Here is an 18,589-nt window from a genome sequence, read left to right as displayed (position 1 = left end):
CCTGTTTTTATTCATTCTGAGGCCAGAAGAATAACGCTGGTAGTTGTCTCCGACCTTCCCCAGGATCCTCCAGGGAGTGAGGTGCTTCCGTAGCCATTGGACGAGCGGAAAAGCCACATCTCAGAGAGGTTCCATCCATCGTCCGAGATCACACAGCCTGAAGGAGGCAGAACAGAGTCTGGAAGTCAGGCCCTCAGACCCCGGCTGCCGACTGTGGTGACAGAGAGCTTGCCGGGCTCTCTAAATTGGTCGTGGAGGCCAAGGTTCATTAGCTAAGCTCTCAGCACTGCTATATCACCATCCCGAGTCCGTGGTAGTCGATGGCATTTTAATGGAAGCCAAATCACTCTTTCTCTTGGCATTCCCAGGCGGCTGGAGTTTCTGTGTTTTATGATAATTAAATACCATCATCCTTCATATCTGACAATCTTTAGGGCCCGATTAATGACTACAGCGCACGCCGGGCCGTCGTTTACTCCGCAGCCAGGAGACCTTCGGGCGCCTGGCGGCTGGTGCTCGGGGTTGGAGGTGGGCGCCCAGCCTGGTACCCTCTCCCGGAGCCGGCGCTGGCCTGGATCGCAGGGCTGTTGACGCATTTGGATTCTTGGCCGGGGCCAAAACCCTGGAAGTTTATGCCTTTTGCTTGTGAATATGCTCTTGTAACAGGATAATGACGTGCTCTCCTGGGGTCTTTGTAGCCATCAGGCACCCACAGTCTGTCTGGGTCCTGCCTGCAGCCTGCTCCATCCTGCATGTGGGCACCGGGAATCTGCCTCAAATGCCCGCGTGCTCGTGGCCCTCCCTGCTCATAGCCCCTCTGGAGTGCACACCCCCCTCCCCCGCCCCCAACAGATAAAGGCCGAGTTCTTTGGTTTAGCATCTCTAGGCAGCCACCACCACCCAGGCCTGCTCCCAGTGTCTCCAGCTGACCTCCTGCACTGTCCCCTCACAGCCACCCCACACTACCTCCAGAAGTGCCCGTGCCAACCCCGTGCCCGCTTCACTCACTCAGGCTCTGGGCCTCCACATATCCGCTGTCTAGAATACCCATTAGACACAGGGCCCATGTCACTTGTCATGAACCTTTGCCCAACCCGGACTGTCCGGCTGGCAGCCCATTCTGCGCTCCGTGGAGCTCCAGGGGGCCGCAGTTCCAGGCTAACAGGGATTCTGGGAGCCAGTGCTTGTGGAACTCTCTCTGTGTGACAGCCGTCGAGGCGAGCACTTTCCCTGTGTCCGCTCACTCCCCGTGACCTTGTTTGTTTCCGTCTTTGGATCCGTGTGTATTCGATCCACAGTAGCCCTCCCCCCTCCCTCCTTGCCTTACGTGACTGTCATATACTCATTTTATAGGTAATTAGAGCTGCAGAGAACTTGGGTGACTTGCCCCGCATCGTGCAGCTTGTCAGAGGCGGAGCCACGTCTGAACCTCGGTCTGGGAGACCCTGTGTGTTCCTTTACATCCGTCCCCCAGACACCAGCTCTTTGTCAAGGCCAGGGCTCATCCTCATCTTGAAACTCAGCAAGTCCCTGCACACCACAGCAGGCCTGTCCAGCATTGCTGATGATGGAGCAATGCCAGGGGCCCTCTCCTCGGGGACCACCCTGAACCCAGGAGAGAGTGGCCCCCAGGTTTGCTCCGAGAGGCTTGCCTGACGCAGAAGGGAGCCCACGTCTTTGAAGACAGGGAGACCCCACGTGTCCAGTCGAGTTCTGCGTGCCTGGCTGGAGCCATTCTCATTGCTTTGATCTGCATGTTGAGCTACAGGCACCTTCCCGAGACCAGGGCTCCAGGAAGCCAGTGGGATCGTCCAGAGTGGGGCTTAAAGGTGACAAAAGAGGACCACCTTTCTGCTAGGCATTTTCCTGCTCTTTCTCGCTCAAGGCTTTTTGCTTTGGCACCTCTGTTGTGAATGCTGTATAGAGGGGTTGCCATGGTGACAGTTTAGCAAACTTATCCATTCAGCATGGCTTTATCATAACTGGAATTAATTTTTTTTTTTTTTTTTTTTAGCGTTACTGTATTTCAGGCACTGTGCTAAGCACCTTACACACATGATCTCAGCTACTTCTCATAACAGCCCCTGGAAGGTGGGCGTTGTCTCCATTTAATGATAAGGAAACTGACGCTGCAGAGAAGTTAAGTACCTTGATTCAGGTCACACAGCTTTTAAGTGGCAGAGCCAAACCTTGAACGCAGGGTTGTCTGACATCCACACCTGGCCTCTTTCTCTTACCTGCTGCCGTGCTCATCGCTCTGAACAAGCCTCACGATGACCTCAGTTCAGGGAGATACAGGCCAGAGGCTTTGGTGTCCAGAACTTTTGTGCATATAAAACGAAAAAATGGCTGAGGTGTCAGAGGGGAACCAGCAACTATAAATATATGTGAGAACTTGTAGTAAGCAAAAAAAAGAAAACAAACAAACAAACAAACAAAAAAAAAACAGCGTCCTGGAAAACCAGGCTTGCAAAGCTCAGATAAGCCAGTGGCCTTTTCTGACAGAGGTGAGCAGTGTCATGGTAAAAGTGACTCCTCTTTGGGCTTGATTCAGAGACATCCTCGGTGACTGGATCTGCAAGAAGAGGGTATAAATTGGAATCACACGCCCCAGTGCTTACTCCCAGGTAGCAGGAAAGAAGCCATTGCTGGTGCAGACAAGACGTCCATCTATCCGACTTGCTGTCCCCTCCCCCCATCACAGTCCATAAATATTTACTGGGGATATGAGGTGAATGGCACACAGGCCCATCCCCTCGGGGGGCAGTAGGGACCCACTGTGTGCTTGGCACCTGAACAAAGGGCATCCTCCAGAAAGTGCTGACGTAGGAATATGTGCACCCTTCGCAGGTGCACAGACCGAGGACCAGGAGAGGACCTGGGTTCCTGGAGGCCCCCCAGCCAGGGAGCAGATATCAAAAGAGATTCCTCTCTCAGACCGCCTCTACCTCATTCGCCTGTGTATTTCCAGCACCGGGTTTCCAGGTCCTGGCACAGAAAGGGGGTTCGGTACACGGTGGATGAGGGAGTGGATTCTGAGTTCCCTCTAAAGATGGGAGTCTAAACTGGGGAGAAAAGAGGGCCATAGGAGCAGAAAGGAGACTCCACTCAGACCAGAGAAAACATTTGCTCGTTGAGAAGGCCACGTCTTTTTTGGAGTTGTGCATACATTTCCAGTGCGCCCCCAAACACAGAGCCTCTTGCTGGGGAACCTGGGAAACAGCACAGTCCCCTTTCCTGGTGTTCTCGGAACCGGGGGAAACAAAGAGCCCAGCTCAAGCATCTGGAGCTCTGGTTCCCGGCGACTAAGTAAAGGGTTGCCTGGGCCCACAGCCTAGAGAGCCACTTGGTCTGCTGTCAATTTGGGTGTGCGGATATCCTCCACACCCTCCTTATCTCCTGGGCAGACTGCCCAGGCCACTCACATGAGCCGTTCGCTCAATAAGCCTCTGTTGAGCATCTGCTTGGTCCTAGGACCTGTGATCAACAGCACAGAGGGTGCAGGGATTTTTATATATCCTGGCAGAGGCAAAGTGGTGACCTCAGCATGCATGCTCTGGGGGGAGGGGAAGTGGAAGCGGTCCCAGTTACCTGCTGTGTTGGCATTCAGCGGAGGAAAAGAGAACTTTGAGGAGGGTAGATCAAAGCAGGCTTTCTGGAGCGGGTGGCAACTGAGCTGAGCTTCAAAAAAACAGAATGGATCTGGGCCAGGACATTCCTTATCTCCAATGGAGAATTTCCTTTCAGATGCTTATTCTTAAAATCTCATCTTTCAGGACCATTGGTAGTGCTTCTAAACAGTTGGCAGAAGCCAGAGCCTGGCATCCCCATTTAGTCACAAAGCAGGTGTCTGCAGGCTTGACTCAGACCTTGAATGCTTGCTCTCGTCGCTGAGGGTTTTTTCCCTGCCTTTGGCCATGGACTGAGATGATCAGGCAGCTGTGTTTTATGCAAAGGCACCATGCTTTTGGTGCACAGAATTCAGGCTCTGGATTCAAAAGGACCACACGCTAGTTTTGTAAGCCTCAGCTTCCTCATCTATAAAATGGGACTGACAATAACACTGCCCTCTAGGGGCTATGGTGAGCATTGGAGCAGTTAAGGCTGTGAAAGTGCCTGTAGTAGTATGTGCTCAGTCAGATACATGCCAGTAACTATTAATATCAATTAGGTCAAATGCCGTGGGAAGGTTGACTGCTCGTGAGAGGCCAGGAGCAAGGACTCAGTCACCCTTCTCTGTGAGCCTTCTCATAACTGGCGGACAGCAGTAGCCTGGACTGCAGCCAGCAGCCTGAAAGGCCAAGGATGGGGAGGGACACTCAGGCAGCGCAGGAGGCCACTGCTGCTGCTGGCTTCTCTCCCAGGCGCCAAATATCTCCATTAAAGTGCTGCCTGAGGGCAGCTGGACACAATAAATGACCCTGGCCTAAGGGTCACATCACAAAACAATGACCCTTTACCTTCTCCCTGGTCTAAGCCTGTTTTCTGAGTGGGACCCTCTGCGTGTTCTACTGGCTCCCAGGTTCTCTCCCTTCCCGTCATCCCTGTTCTCTCCCTTCCGGTCCAGGACCACAGCCTGGCACATCTTCAGAGGGTACCATTCACATCCTCTGGCCCTTCTGGGGACCATCTTCATTGGAATTGAAATTCCAGCTACTGAGTGGCCCCAGCAGATCTCTTGGTCTCTGAGGGGAAGGTGCGGCTGGAGTAGAGGGCACAGGGAGTGAGCTGATGGGAGACAAGGCTGGAAAGACAGGTGTGGATCAAATTCTGAAGGGCTTGGTTGACTCCGTGTGGGCATGATCCTGAAAATAGCAGTTTGTAGGCAGGAAGTGATCTGTTCAGATGCGTTTCTGTTTTTTTTTCCCTTCTATTGCTACCCAATCCCACTCCCACCAGATTTGCCTTATAACACATGGGCACAAAAACCTAGGTTACCCCCAAAGCAGAAAGTGATGCCTTTTCCACTAAAAATAGCCATAACGCTGAGAGTGCCTCACCCTTGATTTTGCCTGATGATGTCCAGAAAGCTGTCTCCTGAGCCAAGGAAGGCTTCGGAAGCCCATACCTGCCTTGGATCCGTTTGGATCCAGTGTCCACCAGCTCTCAGTCTCCTCTGTGAAATACAGGCTTGGAGAGGAAATGGAATATTTTGTCAATTGTGTGAACTTCAGAAATATTTCCTTGCCATTGGTTGCCTCCTTTGACATTACGGTAGCTCTGTGGTTCCCTTAAAACGCACTTTCCCCCCATTTTAAAGATGAGAAAATTGAGGCTCAAAAAGGTTGTGTGACATGGCCATGGCTCTCTTAGTCTTAGGCCTTTTGAAACCAAGGCAGAGGCCCAGAGGACCTCTGAATCACCTTCAAGGCTAGTCTTCTCTTGTCTTGAAGAATAGCACACATTCGAAATAGCTTTATCGTCCAGTCCTGTAGCTTCTGACAGCTATCCTTCATTCTGTCTCCATCCCTGTCGGTTTAGATTGGCCGTGTTGCTTCTGGGGTGGCTGACAAGGACTGTCATTCACACCCATGTCCATCTTCTTACCAAGGGGTCAGTCACCCCCCCCACCCCCCTTGGTACCCTCTTCAGTACACACTTTCTCATTTTTTTTTGCAAGATAGGCAGGCTGAGAATTTTTCAAATCTTTAAGTTGTAGTTTATTTCTGCTTAACACTTCTTTCTTCAATTCAGTTCTCTCATCTCTCATTTTACTCTAAACTGCCAGGAGGAACCAAGCCACTCCTTCAACAGTTGGTTTCGAAATCTCCTCCATGAAATATCTAATTTTATTGCTGACAACGTCTCCCTTCCAGGACCACAGCATGGTACATCTTCCACAAAACACCGGAACACAAACACAATTCAGCCAAGTTCTTTGCCACGGGGTATCAAGGATTGCCTCGTCTCCGTTGTTGCAATAACATGCTCATTTCTGAGACCTCATCAGAATTGCCCTTAGTGTCCATATTTCTGTTAATATTCTGTACATAATTATGTATGTATTCTTTTAAGAAGGTGGACGCTTTCTGTACTCTTTTTTTTTTTCCTGAGCTCTTAGCAGAATCACACTTATCCCTCCACAGCAACAAAGCCTTTTTCTAGCATGCACCTCAAAACTCACACAGATTCTATCCGTTCCCCAGATACGAAGCTGCTTCTACCTTTTTAGATATTTATTGCGGCATCATCACACTTTTGGGTACCACAAGTCAGTTACCGTGGGCTGCTAAAACAAACTACCGTAGACTGGGTAGCTTAACCCACAGACACTCATTTCTCACAGTTCTGGAGGCTGTAGAGTCCAAGAGCAAGGTGCGGGCAGATTCGGCATCTGGTAAAAGGCCTCATCCTAGTTTACCAGCAGCCACTTTCTTGCCATATCCTCACATGGCACAGAGAGAAAGAGAGAGCGAGCTAGTTCTCTGGGCTCTTCTTCTAAGGGTATTAATCCCATCATGAGGACCCCAAACCTTCATGTCCTCATTAAAACCTGATGACCACCCCCAAACCCCACCTGCAAATACCATCACACCGGGATCAGAGGGACATAAACCTGCAGGACACAGCAACGACCGTGTGGTTAATCAGCGGCAGAATCTAGAACAGTATCCAGTTTCCGGGCCTTCTTCACCCCCATAACATCCTTGGCTTCCAAAATCCAGGCTTTCTGTGAGCATAGCTTAGGCCGATGATACTCAAGATTGACCTACCGGACTTGCCTCCTTTGTGGCATCACTAGAAACTTTATTTTTTATTTTTTTGTAAATAACATCCACTAGTCATGTGCCCTTGAACAGTTTTCTTCCCTGGCCTGAGTCTAAGTTTTTCATCTGTAAATTTGGTGATCATAATACCTATTGTTGCAAGTACTTGAAAGAAGTAAACAAAATATGTATCTTAATATTTTCACCTGTACAGTGGCGCTATAAACAGTAGCTGCTCTGTAGTGGGTTTCGAGGATTAGCTGAATTAACCCAGGAAGAGGGCTCAGAATAGGGCCTGGCACATAGTAAGTGCTCAAGAAATGTCGGGGGGGAAGGGTTAATTCCCTCAGACACCAGCCTGACTCCCTCCCTTTACTCAGAAGTCAGCGTCTCGCTGAGGCCATCGCTGGCCATTTGATCTAAGATCTTACCACTGTCTCCCCCCCACACACAGGCCACAGCCCCCTTCTCAGGTTCATCACCATCTTAGCAAACCCTATATCTCTTATTCTGTTGGTTTCATTTGCTGTGTACCATTGTATATTATGAGTGATTCTCAAAATCTGGCATGCATCAGAATCACCTGGAGAGTTTACGCAAACTGCGGGGCCCCATCCAAAGGTTCATGGTTCAGGAAGTGTGGGGCAGAGCCCAAGAATTTTCATTTCTAGCAAATTCCCCAGTGGTGCTGAAGCTACTGGTTTTGACCATACTCTAAAAGTAGCAAAGAAAACAGCTGTGAAGTCTGTGACATGGGAGGCTACTCTTTTTTCGTTTTGTTTTGTTTTGTTTTGTTTTAATTTCGTTTATTATCTCTTGCTCTCCTGCTAAAATGGAAGCTCAGTAGGCACAGGATTTTTGTTACTTTGCTGGTTGATGTATCCCCAGCAGTAGAATAGCAGGTGCTCAATAAATGCCTGTCCAGTACGTGTTTATTGATGCATGACCCTGTCCCGTTTGCTAGTGCCCCTGGGCGGTCCAGCTGCTCCCACGTGGTCCCCGTGGGGTCGTCCTGCACCACTGACTGGCGTGTTTGTGCCCTAGATCCCCCGGGCGGCCTGCAGAACCACTCTCGGCTCCGGACGCCTCCGCCGCCGCTCTCGCACGCCCACGGCCCCAACCAGCACCACGCGGCCTCCGTTAGCTCCCTGAACCGGGGCAACTTCACTCCAAGGAGCAACCCCAGCCCAGCACCCACGGACCACTCGCTCTCCGGAGAACCCGTGGCTGGCGCCCAGGAGCCTGCCCACGCCCAGGACAACTGGCTGCTCAACAGCAACATCCCGCTGGAGACCAGGTGCGGGGTGCACGGTGGCCGGGGCGGGAGGGGCGGGGCGGCCCGGCTGAGACCCCCTGGCCAGGCGTCTGCGGCTGGGGTCCTGCCAGTGTGGGCGTGGTGTTCTGGCTGCCGCCGGCGGGAAAGAGGATGAGCTATAGGGCAGAAAGAGGGCATCAAGCAGCGTAGACGACCCAGGCTTGCCTGCTGCTTACCGAAGCTGTGACCTGGGTCAAGGAGCTGAGCCCTGCCTCCCTTTAGTACCCTGGGGGATGCTGCTGGCGCAGAGGGCTGTGGTAACAGTGGGTGAGTGCTGATGTGTGTGAGCCGGGCTGACAGGTGGCAGGGAGCTGGTTCCCGAGCTTGACTTGGGCCCCCGCCTCTGCCTTCACCTCCTGTGACTTGGTCACCCTCCGCCTGCTTGGCCTGTGGTGGGTGCCCAGTGAGTGCCATGTCCCTCCCCGCCTCTCCTCCTCTCCAGCTGGCCTAGCCCCTCAGTTCCTAAAATCTTGACAATCCCTCGCATTGGTACATTTGAATTTGGGTGACAGGGATTTTCGTATGTGTGACAGGATGTAATGCTTACCACTTGATGAACTAGATGGTGTTATTGTGATCCCATATGAGACGTTGGAAGCTGAGGCTCAGAGAGGGTAGGTGACTAGTTCAGGTCACACAGGCAGTCCATATAAGCTGAGATTCGAACCCCGCTCCCTGGTGCAGTGCTATTCCCACACCCCCCAGCCTTCTCCTGGCCTGGACCCCCTCCCCCCACCTCTCCCTACTTCCAACCTCCTAGAAAGTTTCTTTCAACTCAGGCGTTTCAGTCCGCTTCACTTTGCAGCCATCTTCCTTCCCATTTTTTTCCAACTGGAAATGAGATTTTTTTTAAGATTATAAACACCATATAAACTCAGTGGAAAAAAACGCAGGAAGATATATAAAGGCAGAAATTAGATGTACCCATCATCCTGCCACTCCACAAGCACTTGACTTTGGGGGACATAATCCTTCACTACTTTCCCTAAACTGAGGATGATGCGTTCCAGGCTGGACAGTTAGAGCCTCTTAATCGTCCACCTTATTTCTCAGAGTAGCAGGAAACAGGTTTGTTGTTTTTTTTTTTTTTCCTTCAAACTCCTATTCCTTATCTGGGAAGAGGACAAAAGTCACACCACATTTAAGGAAGTGACGTCGATCTGTACGTGCAAAGTGTACCCACATCTGATTCTGCCCGGCACGTGGCTATGATATTCCCACACTGAGCTTGTGGGGTCCAGTGAGAGAGAATCAGTATCTTTTTGTGCCATTCTGCTCCTGTGCCATCATTTTTCCAAAAGCAAATTCTCACAGATACAGCCCACCCTGCCCCCAGCCTCTTCATTTATATGTTTCTGTTGACAGCCTTTAAAATTAGGTGTGACTTTTCCCTGCGTGCCTCTTTTCCTCTCATCACAGAGGCGGATAATTGTGTGTCTTCCCACCCAGAGTAGTTTAATCGAATCTCCATTATTCCCATCGTGCTTGTTGAATGACTGCACATGGTCAAAAGAAGGCAGCACCTAATCAATGGTTCTGATTGTCTGCTTGGAGCCTGGCAGCCACTCCCTCCTCTTGGGTGTTCATTTTTCTCACACAGGATCAAAGTAGCTGGTCCTCCAGGGTTTTCAAGGGAAAGGAAGATAGGGGACCCGCAGCGGGGACATTCTCCTGAGGGTTGACTGGAGATGTGCAGGTGGTCCCAGCTTCTCTCTCTTGCCTCATTGGCCAGTGCCCGTGTGCCTGACTGATGTTCTCTCCTCTTACATCCACTGCTTAAACCCCAGGCAACTTTCTCTTCTTTCTTGTGCTTTATCACACAACTCACGTTCTGTAGAATGGTTAGGAAATGGAACTAAGTTGGAAGAGAAAGCCACGCATATCTACTACCAAATGGAACCAGACATGTTGGCCTGGGTTCATATACACCGTCTTCTATATATCCATACACATATATAACCTAATTATATACATTTAATGTTCAGTATATATGTGTGTGTATGTGAATGTGCATATATGTGTCTTTATCAGTATTCCACAAAATCCTCAGACCCTCCATGCCTCTGTCTGTGCCTTTGCACATGCTCTTTGCACAACTCTCTGCCAGAGTCGCCTTCCTCCTCTCTTGTTGGTCTAGCAAAATCTTATGCTTGAAGATCCAGATGAAATGTTTGAGGAAGGCTTCCTCTGTGACGCCAGAGTTCTGTGCATCTGAAGATCACCTAAGCCTGGGGAGGTGCCTACCGCAATGAGTAACTCTGTCAGAATTCCGGGACTTAATACCCACTGGTAGACGGCACAAAACTAATGAAGTATAGTTTAAGAGGGATGGATGTCCAGTCTGACAAGCGGTGTGACGGGCGTGGTGAGCTGGGAAGGGTGTGGGCTTTGGATCAGATGGGCCTGGGTTCCTACCTTGGCCTTAGCACTTACTAGCTGGACAGTGTCCCTAACATCTCTGAACCTCGATGTCCCCCTCTGTCAACTGGGATAAGAATTCATGCCCCTTGGGTTGGAAGGAAAGGAAATCTATGAGAAGCACACAGCACAGTGCACAGCATTACAAGACATGCCATAAAAGCTATTTCCCATTTTTTCCATATAAATCTGCTCTGCATATCAAGCCTATGAAAAAAAAAAACTCATTCAAAAAATATCCATTAAGTTCCTCCTCACCAGAGGAGTTGGGAGGAAGTCATAGGTTCTATCTCTTCTCTCCTTTGAAGAGGCAAGTTTGGCTGTGATGTTTGGAGGGTGTAAGTGGTGGCCCATTCACTGTAGTGAGTTGTTCAAAGCACAGGCTCTCAGGTCAGACACACCCTATGCTCAGACCCCAACTCCAGTGCTCACTAGCTGTGGACCTAGACCTTGTAAGTCTTCATCTATCAACTGGAGAACATAGTCGCGAATTCCTGTTCTGATTATCTATTGCTGCATAACAAAATACTCCACAACTTAGCGGTTTAAAAGAACACCAGTTGGGGAGTTCCTGTCATGGCGCAGCGGAAACGAATCTGATTAGGAGCCATGAGGTTGCAGGTTCGATCCCTGGCCCCGCTCAGTGGGTTAAGGATCCGGTGCTGCCACGAGCTGTGGTGTAGATTGCAGACGTGGCTCAGATCCTGTGTTGCTGTGACTCTGGCATAGGCCGGCAGCTGTAGTTCTGATTAGACCCCCAGCCTGGGAACCTCCATATGCCACGGGATCAGTCCTAAAAATACAAAAAAAAAAAAGAAAAGAAAAGAAAAAAGAAGAACACCAGTTGATTATACTTCACAGTGTGAGTCAGGAGTTCAGGAAGTGTTCGGCTTGGCTAGTCTTCTGCTCCTTCCACGTGGGGTGGACTGGAGGCCGTCAGTGGTGCTTGGCTCTTGGCTGGGCTGACCCAAAGGATCCAGCATGGCTCCACTCACCTGCCTGACCTCCTGGAGGAGGCAGCTGGAAAGCTAGGCTTGGTGGGGTCCCTCTCCTTCTCATGCGGTGTGGGGGCCTCTCCACATGGCCTTCCGTACAGAAGGAAGGAACTGTACTTCGCTCTCAGCAGCTCAGGGCTCCGTGAGACAGGACGCCTTTGATCCTCCTAAATGGCTTGGCCTGGGCCTGGCATGGTGTCACGTCTGCCATGTTCTGTTGCTCAAAGCAGCCACAGAGCTGCCAGCTTCAACAGACCCCACTTCTCAAAGGGAGAAGCGCCCAAGAATTCTCATCCACCACGACTCTGCCATCCTGCCTCATAAGGGCGGTGGAGCCGTTTCATAAAATAATGCTTGAAAATGTCTCAGCCCTAGGAAGTGTTCGGCTGCTTGTCACGTCGTATTCATTATTGAGTTAATATTCTTGAAGTGCCTACTGTGTGCCTAGCGGGTGTGACATTTAAGAGAACAGACTTGGCAGCAGGATAGAGGTGAGCACAGGAAGTGTAGTTTCAATGGCCTCGGGGTCCCCGGCACTCGACACGGCCCTGCCGCCTGGTCGGGCCTTGCTCGGTGGTAATGCACGGGTGAAAGGAACGCGTGAAGGAGTGACGGGACAAACGAACGGGTCCATACCCTCGCCTGAGCCTTGGTGAGGCAGAGGGAAGACTTCCCAGCGGCCCTGGGGCCACGTGACTGTGCACTGAACAGCCGGCAGGAGTCCCCGGGGAGAGCTGGCAGGAGGAGAGGGCCTCTGAGAGGCACGACCTGGACAAAGGCTTAGAAGCCCCGGAGAGCGGGCCCTGTTTGAGATGGGCCCCCTCAGCAGCTTCGCCAAGCCCCACCAGAACCAGGGTCCTCCTGATCCCAGAGGAACGGCCACAGGCCCTTCCCTCATTGTCCAGCTGAGTCTCTATGGAGAGTCTCAGATAAATAACCGAGCAGGTACCTTACCAGCTGGCAGAATGACCAGGAGGGATGTCGATTGCATGCTGGCGGGAAAGGAAGGCTGGCAGAAGGATGAAGGAGAGAGAGGACTTGGTTAACCCACTCCTTTCTCTGCACCCTCGGTGTCTCTGGCTCTCCGCCAGGGTGCCTGAGTCCCCCAAGGAGGAGAGCAGCCCTGCCTGCCCCCCCCCCATCCCCGGGAGCAGGGGTGTCATGTTGCCCTAAGCCCTGCAGGTGCATCTGGGGTCCATTCTGGTGGGAGCCATGTGTTCAGGGTCCCCTAAAGCCTGATGCACTTCTTCCACACTCTGCAGCATCAGACTCTTAATTGATTTCACAGGGACTGTCTGATTAATAACCCGTCAGGCTCCTGTCGGAAGAGAGGGAAGCCAGAGCAGAAGGCTGCCAGACCCGGGCTGGAGCTCATCTCATCTCAGACCTGGTTTGGGAGCCTGGGGCCCATTTTGTGGTCACACACAATTTGGGGAACAGCCCTGCCCATGCTCAGGATGGCAGGCTAATGCTGCTGTGCTGCCCAGCAGGGCACACAGGATCTCCTAGGGCATTGGGCCAGCCCCGCTGCATCACAAGGACTTCGGCTGGCCGGTTGTCCCTGTCATTTGGTGATTCCATCACAGACATGCATCAGACACAGACACAGCCACATAAGAAGCACAAGGTCTAGTGAGGGAGGCAGATCCATAAATGAATAAACAAAGAGCTGCCTGGAAAATGCTCTGCCCAGGGTTGGCCTCCAGCAGAGAGGAGGGTGTGGCTGCCTCTGCCTGGAAGCATCCAGTAACAATCATAACAAACACTCAGAGAGCCCTTACGAGGTGCTCTAATGAGCTTGCAACCAGGGACGCTCATTAGAGACTCAGTGCCCAGGGTTTTTTATTAGGGGCTGGTCACATGGACACCTCCTGCCTGGCAAGTACCCAAAATCCAGACTCCCAGAAGGAGAGCAGGTGCTCGGCACAAACCGTATTGTTTGTACAAAGAGCTTCGGCTCAGTGAGTCAGCCCCTCTTCTCAGCTCATGGTGGGAACTCGCCTGCACCCTACGTTCCCAGACACCAGCCCCGGGCCAGCCTTCTAAGCAGGGCTTTCAAAGGATAGCCGTCAGGACTGCCGTCTTAAGCCTTCTGCATGGATAGGTAGTCTCATCGTCATCCCCACTTTAGAGATAAGAATCTGAAGAAACAGAAAACTGAAGAGGCTTAGCGGGAGAACCACAGCCAGTAAGGGCCAGGGCCAGGCCCATAATACAAAGGCCGGCTGCCTCCAGAGCTTATGTCCCTAAACACTGTCCAGCGCCGCCTTCCTGATGATTAAAGAGAGCATCGTAGGGCTTTATCGGTAGGAATCTGCAAGGGGGGACAGGAATTCTGAGATGAGGAACAGGGGTGCCAAGCAAGAGAGAGCTGGGCGTTTTGGAGAGAAGGCTCAGAGGTGGGTGAAGGGAGCAATGGGGGCCGGGGGGGGGGTGTCTCCGTGGAGATGGCCGTAGATGGGACTCAGCGATGGAAGGCCTCGAGCTGCATGAACAGCAGGTCGCCTTTTCCCTGTGGGCATGGGGGCGGGGGACAGTAGAAGTGTCAGTATCTTTCAAATCAAGTGACCTTATGGGATTGGCGTGGAAGACCTGGCCCTTGTTTGTTTGTTTGTTCACCATGTGTTCAAATGCCAGCCCCATAACTAACTCTAAGCGTGGACTTGGCCGAGTCTCTTATGCTCTGCGCACCCTGGGGGCCTCAGCTGCAGAAGGTGGGGTATGACGCCTTCCTGCCCTGCCCCACCAGGTGGCTGTCCCAGGGCTTTGGGGTGGAAGCATGGTCCAGGACAGCAGGCTCGTGGTGAGATGGGCTGTTGAGCAGATCAGTCCCCAAGAACCACTGATCCCTCAGCTTCCCTGCCCCCATCTTCCCCAGAGCCATTTGTCCTGCCCCTGGGAGCCAGGCTCAGCTGGTCCTGAGTCAGAGACTTGGAGCCCCTGCTCCAGACAGCTCACGGGTGGCCCAGGTTCTGCCTCAGGCTTACGGAGGAGCTGGTCCCCTCCCTGTGCCAAGAAGAGCTTTAAGAGCAATGCAGCACTGGGCTGCAGTGTCCCCTGCAAGCCCCTGGCACCTCCTTCCTGACAGGCAGCTTGGGGCTGTGAGGTCAGAGAGAGCTGGGATGAAGCCTCCTTCTAGCTTTTCATTGTCCTGTGACCTTGGACCGGCCCTTAACCTTTCCAGACCTCAGTTTCCGTATCTGTAAAGTGAGTTAACACCCACCCATGTGAGGGGCAGATGGATCAGGCGTCCATACCTGAGCTCCCAGCAGCAGTGAGCTGGAAACCCTGCAGGACTGGGACCTAAGAAGGGCTCAGCAGCTCAGGGCTACCATCAGGCCGTCTTTGTCACTTTCATGTTTCAGAAGCACCGGAAACGCAGGGCGCCGGAGGTGGAGGTAGACAAGAAATGTAATGGGGGGGCCTTGCCCTGGGAGTCAGGACGCCGGGGCTTTGGTTTCAGCTCTGCCCCGGACGTGCTGTGTTGGGGGAGGGGGAGCAGGGCACATGTTTCTCCAGGCCTTGGTTTTCTCATCCGTCACATGAGACCAAATCATGTGACCAAGAACTCAGTTTGGAACGTACAGAATATGGTTTATTATTTCAAGGCCTTACTAGCATCTGAACAGACAGCATTGCAGCACGTGCTTCTGTCCCCCGGTGCCAGCGTGATCTAAAGGATTAACATCCAAGCAGGCAGGTGGCTCTTCCAGGAAGTCCTCTGGGCTCTGTCACTCAGGCAGCCTCTGTGCTGTTGCTGCTGTGGTGTTGCCTCTTCCTTTGTCGGAACATACTTTTCGGAAGTCATTGCACTTTCTCTTTTTAATTACCTATTTCCTTTTCCGTTTACAAAATTAAAAATAAAAATCGCACTTGATCCAGATACTGGCAATCCTTGCTGTTAACATGTCAATCTTTATCCTTTGTCTTTTTACTCTGAACATATTTATTTGTTTCTGCTGAGTCTTAAAGTATAGATTTGACCCTAAGAGCACAGTCCTTGCCTAGTGATGCAGGCCAGACAACCACGTGTTCTGAGGGTGCCACGCGGCCAGCCTCGGTCCCCAGGGAGGCAGCATGAACTCATCCATGGCCTGCTGGACGGGGCAGTCAGGGTCTGCTCAGGCTGGGCTGTATAGACTGTAAAAAGACTGAAAATTCCCTCCCGAAATGCAGGGCATGGAGGACATAATAATACAGCATCGCCTATGCTACCAATCAGTTAAACGCCAACTGCGTGCCTGCGGTCTGCCAGGCACACTTCCCTCTGCACACCCATCATCTGCAGCATCCAGCAGATGTTATTTGCATGCCCACTCCCGTGTGCCAGGCGCTCTTTTAGACACTGGGCATCTGGGCAGAGAACAGAACAGAGAAGATTCCTACCCTCACGGAACTCAATTGCATTAGGAAAAAAGGAGTTCCCGTCACGGCGCAGTGGTTAACGAATCCGACTAGGAACCATGAGGTTGCGGATTCAATCCCTGGCCTTGCTCAGTGGGTTAAGGATCCGGCGTTGCTGTGAGCTGTGGTGTAGGTTGCAGACGCGGCTCAGATCCTGCGTTGCTGTGGCTCTGGTGTGGGCTGGTAGCTACAGCTTCGATTAGATCCCTAGCCTGGGAACCTCCATATGCCATGGGAAGTGGCCCTAGAAAAGACAAAAAAGAAAAAAGAAAAAAAAAAAGGAAAAAACCCACAAAAACCAGCTTATCTATACACGCGCACAAGCAGGTACACACATATACATATATGAGTGTGCGTGTGTGTGTCTAGTGCTATGTGGAGGACGAAAGCAGTGCAGGGGCCTCAGATGGCCAGGCAGAGTAGGTGCGAGCTCCTGCAGGTCAGGTGGGAAGGGAGGGAATGATCTATGCAGATAGTTGGGAGAAGGTGATTCAGCCAATGGCAGCAAAGGCTTTGCCTGTTGAGAAATAGCGAGGAGGCCAATGTGAGCGAGGCACAGGCAGTGAGCTTGGCGAAGCAGCAGTGGGCCTTGCGAGATCTTGGGGGCCCCGGTAAGGACTGTGGTTTTACTCCCGTGAAGCCCCTGGAGATGGGGAGCAGGGCAGCATCATGGTCCAGATGATACTCAAGCTTTTCTTGGGAGAGTGATTATCACAGTTTGTGATGCTCAGAGAGACAGACTCGCCTGCTTGAGGACCATGAGGCATCATGGAACCGCGCCGTCCTGACTCCCAGGCCTGCATGCCTCCCCCTGTGTCACAAGGCCTCCTACCTGGAGGTGGAAGTGAGGCCACTCACAGGGACTTCCACTCGCCTGCAGTGACTCCCAGGCTCTGTGGGATGCCCCAGGGCAGTGAACACCACGAGGAGAGCCTGCCGCCCAGGCTGCTGGGCCCTTGAAGGGGAGGTCCCCCCTGCACCCCCACCTTGGCAGGACGCAGAGGCCCAGATGCACAGCAGTGTCACCTGTGCCCTCACGTCCCTGGCAATGCCACTGCCATGGCGCCTTGAGATAGTACTGGCACCCTGTCCTCGTGTCGGTCTGCAGGGCAGCCCAAGAGGCAAAACCATAGGCAGGGCAGCAACCCAGGGTCAGGAACAGAGAGGGCCTGGGCTCTGGTGTCAGACAAACTCAGGCTCCAGTCCAGCTCTGCCACTTGCTTCCTGCATGATAGGACCTTAGGGCAGTAATTTCTTGGAGCTTCGCAGCGCAAAGATGATGGCAGAGACTCAGAGGAGGAAGGCGTCTGCTGGATGAGAGTCTCAGGGTTCCAGACGGTGAATAGGATGTGCTGGGTGTCGGGTCCATAGCAGTAGTTGTTGTTGTTATTATTATTATTATTATTATTATATTAAACTAGCATCCGTACTTCTGTAATCTTTGTTCTGCCCTTGAAAATGCTCCCAACATTCCTTAGATGCTCCTGTGGGCTTAGGATTATTCTCCCCATTTTACAGACGAAGAAGGTGGCATAAGATAAGAAGAGGTGGTGGTGTTTACAGCCAGAAGGTGGCAGAAGAAGGGACTTGAATGTAGGTTTTCTGGTTCTCAAGACCTGGTCAAAGTCAGAAGCAAGGTCCCTGGCAGGGCTGCACCCCAAAGGCAGCTTCTACAGTCAGACCTTTCCTTGGGCACATGCAGCAGGTCAATGCCCTTGCCAGCTTGCTCAGGACAATTCAGGCGAGGTGGCAGCGATCCCCAGATATCTGAAAACAGGGTCCTGCGCCCTCAAGTGGGAATGATGCCATTTGGCAGGCCTGGTTAAGCCCAAGATGCTCCCCGCCCTCAGGGCATCTGGGGAGACAAGAAGCCTTCCCCCGGGTCTCTAAGGATGCCATCCTCACAGGCATCATACAGGTCCCTGTACTGCCAATGACACTCCACATATCATCGCAGCCTGGGGCTTATAAGAAATGCGGGTTCCGGAGTTCCCGTCGTGGCGCAGGGGTTAACAAATCCGACTAGGAACCATGAGGTTGCGGGTTCGATCCCTGCCCTTGCTCAGTGGGTTAACGATCCGGCGTTGCCATGAGCTGTGGTGTAGGTTGCAGACGCGGCTCGGATCCCGCGTTGCTGTGGCTCTGGTGTAGGCCGGCGGCTACAGCTCCGATTAGACCCCTAGCCTGGGAAACTCCATATGCCGTGGGAGCGGCCCAAGAAATAGCAAAAAAAAAAAGACAAAAAAATAAATAAATAAATGCGGGTTCCCAGGCCTCCAGCACCTGCTGACCCTGAGTCCCTGGGACTGGGCCTCAGCAAAGCTCAGCTCTCCAGAGGACTCTGATGCCAACTCAAGTTCGAGGACCTCTGCGGTAAAAGCAAACGGCCCCAAGTGCTCGTCTTTGTCCCTTGGCCCAGCAAAGCAGGTGTCTTGGGCTCTTGTGGAAGCAGACGTAGGCAGGAGGGAGCAAATAGAGGAGAAAGCACAGGCTTTGGAACCCGGTCAACCTGGGCTCAGCCTCCTCCTTTGAACCTTGCTAGCTGGTAACCTCCGCACAACCTGGGACCACCCCGTATTGCCATTTCCTCACCTTTAAAATTGGGATGACACTGCCTTCCTTGCATTGCCTCTTTTAAAAAGACTTGAGATAAATGAATGAGACATGCCTAGCTCAGTGCCTGAGTGTAATCAGCCTTCGCCAGTGAGAGCTGCAATTTGATGCGCACAACTGGCAGACATGCAGGTTTG

At 52.2% G+C, this 18,589-nt stretch overlaps 1 protein-coding gene across 1 annotated transcript in view; it reads left to right on the top strand.

Annotated features, from left to right (window-relative positions):
• Window positions 1–18,589, top strand: part of TENM4 (teneurin transmembrane protein 4) — a 786,343-nt gene that overhangs the window by 537,757 nt on the left and 229,997 nt on the right. The window contains 1 exon segment of the mRNA XM_005667171.2: window positions 7,752–8,004. Within this exon segment, the coding sequence (XP_005667228.2) occupies window positions 7,752–8,004 (253 nt within the window).

The sequence above is a fragment of the Sus scrofa genome, chromosome 9 (genome assembly GCF_000003025.6).
Source record: "Sus scrofa isolate TJ Tabasco breed Duroc chromosome 9, Sscrofa11.1, whole genome shotgun sequence".
In the NCBI taxonomy this organism is placed as follows: Eukaryota; Metazoa; Chordata; class Mammalia; order Artiodactyla; family Suidae; genus Sus; species Sus scrofa.
This window is presented reverse-complemented; position numbering and strand designations above follow the sequence as displayed.